Source organism: Fragaria vesca, linkage group LG5 (genome assembly GCF_000184155.1).
Source record: "Fragaria vesca subsp. vesca linkage group LG5, FraVesHawaii_1.0, whole genome shotgun sequence".
Classification (NCBI taxonomy): Eukaryota; Viridiplantae; Streptophyta; class Magnoliopsida; order Rosales; family Rosaceae; genus Fragaria; species Fragaria vesca.
The window spans coordinates 28,496,415-28,502,365 of NC_020495.1; the positions used below are offsets into that span (position 1 = coordinate 28,496,415).

At 42.4% G+C, this 5,951-nt stretch overlaps 1 protein-coding gene across 1 annotated transcript in view; it reads left to right on the top strand.

Annotated features, from left to right (window-relative positions):
- The first annotated feature begins 2,472 nt into the window (after nt 1–2,472).
- Nucleotides 2,473–5,951, top strand: part of LOC101297059 (serine/threonine-protein kinase PBS1-like) — a 6,409-nt gene continuing 2,930 nt past the window's right edge. Inside the window, exons 1-4 of the mRNA XM_004300629.1 lie at nt 2,473–3,002; nt 3,093–3,128; nt 3,295–3,461; nt 5,016–5,205. Of these exons, the coding sequence (XP_004300677.1) occupies nt 2,921–3,002; nt 3,093–3,128; nt 3,295–3,461; nt 5,016–5,205 (475 nt within the window). The 5' untranslated portion in view covers nt 2,473–2,920. The remainder of the gene's footprint in view (nt 3,003–3,092; nt 3,129–3,294; nt 3,462–5,015; nt 5,206–5,951) is intronic.

Sequence of the window (5,951 nt, forward strand, 5' to 3'; positions counted from 1 at the left end):
TCCAGTTTTCCGGCGAGATCACCCAAAACTTCAAATAAAGTCGATATATACGGAAACTGGAATTATCTCGCCGGAAACTGGAATTCGGCGGACTCGCCGGGGAGGGAAAGTGTTCGGGGACGCTGCTGGAGTCCGCTGGGGTAGAGACGCGCCGTCGCCGGCGCCGGACGGTGGCGAACGGAGCTCCGTGCGCACTTGCGCACGTGCGCTCCATATCCGGCCTATATATATATATATGCTTCTCAGCTTCTGCATGAAAAAGTTTATCCACTGGAATGTGCAATCATCACTGAAATCCTCCACAAGCTCCCAAAGCATATATTAATGTTCACCTTTGACCCAGGAATTTCAGCATCGGAAATCAAAATCATTTGTATGCTGAAATCAAAATCATTTGTGGTTCATCGATTAGGTATCAGATAAGAAATGTGGATTAGATACATTTCCAGATACAATTAGGACCTTCTAATATTTGATTGTAATTCACTTTCCATGTTGGATTGGTATTAAACGTATTATTATTATTATAAATTGATCGATGAAGACGATGCCCTAGCTAGTTCCCAAAGAGGCAGAAAGGAAAACATAAGTGGTAGGCTCAGGAGGCTTTTGTCTTGAAACTCAAGAGAGAATCCTCGAAACTCTTTTGAGTCCTGGGTTGAGATCCTAGCCTCGATGGGTGTCCTTATTACTGTCCTATCAAGGCTATCGGAGGGTAGTCAGATGCTGCTCGGGTCACAGCTTATTTCGGTCTTTGCGGTGCATGCCTTCACATCATCAGAGAGCACTTGTCGCGAAATTGAATATTATAGGAGTATTGAGGAACTCCACCAAAACCGGCTCCGCAGAGATGCTCATTATTCTGAGGTGCTGCGTCGACTGACTCGATCGACTCAAGCAAGACAATCTTCGAAGAACTGAAGCCATCGACAAGATGATTCAAGATGATTGAATCTCTTTGATGATTCATCTACGCCCCCATCTCTTTTTTCACATCCATCCCAATTTCGTTCATTCTTTTATTTACTTGATTTGTTTCCGTAGACCGCAGAAGATAGGATTTTGTTCTGTATCATGTGTATCCAAGCTTGAAAATAAATTTCAATGTTTTATTTTGTTTAACAAATGTGACCGACTAGGAGAATTAATGATGTAGTGTGTGATAAAGGAATAAGACGGAGAGCAGAGTTGGAGAAGTTGTATAGTATAGATGAGGAAGCTATTTTGAAGGACCGGTCACGGTTGGATCGGCTTCAAGCTGAGGTAAATGAGGGTGGACGAATTGATTGCGGCAGATGGGAGGTGGAATGTATCATTGATTCACAATTTGTTTCTTCCTCATGAAGCTGAACAAATACTTGCTATCGATCAGTGCTATGTCTTTGTGAGTTCGAACAAGAGAAAGATAGATTAGGGTGGCATTACAAAAAGAATGGGTGTACTCGGTCAAGTGACTCAAGTCTACTACTGGGTGGCAGTCGAAGCTCAATGGAGGAAGAAAAGTAATGAAGAAGGTACAAGGACAACAGGGAGTTCGATTTTGATTACTCAGAAGTGTTTCTATGGTGGGCTTATTAAGAGTTTCTTCATTGTGCACAAAATCTGGTTCAGTGTAAGATCTCTAATGGTTCCTTTTGTTGGTAGTGCGGAGCTCGTGTAGAATCAGTTTTAATTTGCATGCGTTGAGAGTGCTCTTTTGCTCATCAAGCATGATATGGAAACTTACATTCCTCAATAAAGTCTCCAAAGTGTGGTATCGTTTTTCGATATATTTGGTCTCAAATGTTTTCTCTATATATCGTGTAGGAGTTTGTATTCAATTTAGTGAGCACAGTATACACAATCAAAGGATGGAAAATCTGAAGATAACTTACAGATAATTTGCATTCATTCTCGTTTGATATTGTGTTTATATTAGATAGATAATTTACACATAAAAAAGGCCACATTTGATATTTCGCACAAGGACCAGCCTTGGAAGACAGATTCCAAGTTTAAACGATGCTTAAGAAACAGGTTTAACCCAATCAAAATAAATTTCCCTTATTAGATTAAGTGCATGCACGTATAATGTATTAACGACGTTACCTTTGTAACAGTAAGACCTTATCTACCATCATGGACCACGCCACAGCTAAGATTAAATTCCCCGGTTGCTTTTCTCTAACAATGTCTCTAAATTACACTTTAACAAATTAATTGACCCTATTAACACACGGGTCCCACCATAAACCAATAACTCCCGCGTCTACCCCACGCGCTGGAATGCGATACGTCACACCACTGACGCATCGGAATCCAGGGCCGATCGGAAAAACGCGAGTCAGTTCCAATCCAAACACACTCTCCTCTCTGTCAGTGTCACCCACCGTAAAAGGTACAAACTCCCAAGGGCATTTCCGTAATGTCACCCCAACGGCCAGCCGGAACGTTTAAATTGGAAAAAAAGAGGGGGACCGATGGCGACCCGCAGAGAAAGAAACCATTAAATGATTCACGGGCCAAAAATTAAAATAATTTATTGCTGGGCGAGGGGCACCGATATTTCTCTGAATCTAGCGCAGTATTGTCAATTATTTTCCCCATTTTGCCCTCGATTGGCTTCCAGATTTCCCATAATTTGATGGGGGTAGATTTATTTAATCTTATTTATTGTTGGTTCTATTAATGGTGTGCATCTTAATCCAAATCCAAATCCAACAAATATCCCCCAATTCGGTTTTTTATAATTTTTTGGAGGAATTTTGGGGGTGAGCCGGGGACCTGGCAAAAGGTTCGCCTTCAAAATCTCTCCGGCTGCTGCGGAGAGAGTGAGGAAGACTGAAGCTTAGCTAGTGATTTAGGGTTTTTAGGGTTTGGGTTTTTGTTTGCTTGGTTTGGATTTCGAAGTGGAATACATGAGTACATGTAAGTTTGAGTTATGAGTTGCTTCGGGTGCTTCGGTTCTCGCCGGAAAGATGTTAGCAAGGTCGAAATTGATAATGGTACTACTCGATCCTCAGGTCTGTTTGTGTTTTTTTTTTGTGTTTGAGTTTTGGTTGTTGGACACAGTTCGGATTTGTTGGATTTTGCTGAATGTGATGTAATTGCAGGTAGTGGAAGAGGAAGGGGACACTTTGATGATGCTGGTAAGTTCTTTTTTTTTCCGATCCTATAGTTTTGCTGAATTTTAGTGGAACTTGAAAAATCACACTGATATTGTGAAATTGTGCACACATTTTATGAAATTTGTAGCTTTAATTTTTGCTGAGAAGTTAGGATTCCAGGTGTTTGAGTTATGTTATTAATGTGCAGAGAGTGGGAAGGGAAAAGGGAAGGGTGGCAACAGTGCGCAGAAGAGTGTGGCAAGAAGTTTCACATTTCGCGAACTTGCAGCAGCCACTAAGGGATTTAGGGAAGTGAATTTGATTGGGGAAGGGGGCTTTGGAAGGGTTTACAAAGGTCGGCTTGAAGCAGGCCAGGCAAGTTGCATGGTTTTCCCGATATCTTATGACCATTTATTCCTTAATCGTGGATTTTATTTTGTGAAAGTGATGTATTCTGCAGGTTATTATTGAAAGTTAGAAAATTTTTAAATAAACCGGAATTGAAATCTTTTTTCTTTTGAGATAAATGGTGTCAAAACTTTATTGAAAGAAGAAAGAACTAATGGTTACAAAGTTCATGATTAGTAATATAATGAAGAAAAGAAGGAACAGAAGAATAGAATAAAGAGTGGCCTGTGAAGGCCTGTGCAGCCATCAGATGAGCTGCCTTATTTGCATCTCTTCTGGTATGCACTATTAGGATATTAGGAAATGTAGACAACAGATCTCCTAGGTCCTCATATATGCGCCCAGTCTAGAAAGGTTAGCTCCAAAGCTTGAGAACTGTTGCTTGATAATCAAAGAATCTGTCTCCACAATTGCAGGCTGCAATGACTGTTCAATAATAAACTCAATCGCCTCCTTGCATGCTCAGCATGCTTAGCCGATATCAAGCCAAAAACCGGTCTGCCTTTACCGACAAGAAATTGTCCTGCACTATCCCTCATCACCAATCCAATGGCTCCTTCTCCAGATGCACTCATAAAGGCCTCATCTTTATTTACTTTAACCCAACCAGACGGAGGACATTGCCAACGTACCTCTACCACCACTAAGATTGCATAAGTTATGATAAATGAACTCTTGCACTCTTGAAGTTGAGAGTAAGACAACATCACTTACACTCTTGGCTTTACCTTCCCAAATCCTATTATTCCTTTCTTTCCACACACCCCACAAAAGGAATTTTAAAAGATCAAACTGAGCTGAAGCCAATCTACACGAACAAAATAGAATCCAATCAAAAATACCCATATCATTTGTGTCAGTAGTAAAGCACACCTGAGCAAGTTGAGAATTCGAACGCAAGACTTCCCGAGTAAAAGGGCAATCCCTGCACAAATGCAATGTGGACTCAAGTCTCCCAATACAAAGAACACAAAGTTGTGATTCAAGAGGAACTTGTTTGGTTGCCAAACATTCCAAAGAAGGAAGAATGTTGTGACAGATTTTCCACATATTCACCTTAGCAGTACATGGGATTTGAGCTTGCCAAATTTTCTTCCAGAATTGAGAACTGGTTTTAGCCAAAATTGCTGGTCTCTCCCCATTAACAGATAAGGCATGTCTATAAACTGTCTTCACTGAGAAACACCCTTTTTCTCTAATTTCCATGCAATTCTATCATACACAAGATGTCTAGACAGAGGTATTGCCAAGATAGCTTCTGTTTCTGTCCCATTAAACAAGGACCGAATTTTAGACTCATCCCACAAGCCTGGTGCACTAATCAACTTCAAAATTGTCATATTTTCATCACTCAAATTCCAACCAGAGGTAGGAACCAAGCTTGGTAACCCTGGCACCCATGCATGATGCATCCTTATGGATGAAAACTTGATTCGCTAGAGATTGCTAAAGTAACAAACTTTATTTGGATCATGTTGAATTCAATGTTTATGTGGTGCAGCTTTTGATTTCTCTGAGCAGGTTGTTGCGATCAAACAACTTAATCATGACGGTCTTCAAGGATTTCAGGAATTCATCGTGGAGGTTCTCATGTTAAGCCTACTACACCATACTAATCTCGTCACCTTGATCGGCTACTGTACTGATGGAGATCAAAGACTCTTAGTCTATGAGTACTTGCCGAGGGGTAGCTTGGAAGATCATCTTTTTGGTAATTTTTCTGATCAATAAGTAAAGTACATCCATTTTACATCGTCTAATTGATTGATCTGGTTATCATACAATCCTTATTCCATAAAAGATTGGTTCTTTAATATATATATATAATATATATATAGAGGCTCGATCAGAGGCGGACGTCCGCACGGGCCTTAAAGTGGGGACGTCCCTCCGTCCGGCGCCGACGACGGCGCGCCTCCACCCGAGCGGACTCTAGCAGTGTCCCCGATCACTTTCCCTTCCCGGCGAGTCCGCCGAATTCCAGTTTTCCAGCGAGATCACCCAAAACTTCAAACAAGATCGATCTCACCGGAAAATTGAAATTCGGCGGACTCGCCGAGGAGGGAAAGTGATCGGGGACGCTGCTGGAGTCCGCTGGGGTGGAGGCGCGCCCTTGCCGGCGCCGTACGGTGGCGAACGGACGGAAATCCGCACCGTAAAGCGGTGCGGACGTCCGCACCTGAGAATCTCTGTATATATATATATATACAGAAAGGATGAGGAGCGGACGTCCGCACTCGGCTTAAAGTGCGGACGTCCGTCCGTTCTCCACCCTCCGGCGCCGGCGACGGCGCGCCTCCATCCCAGAAGACTCCAGCAGCGTCCCCGACCACTTTCCCTCCCCGACGAGTCTTGTTTTTTTTTCAGTTTTCCGGCGAGATCGACTTTGTTTGAAGTTTTGGGTGATCTCGCAGGAAAACTGGAAAAGAACGGACTCGCCGGGGAAGGGAAAGTGGT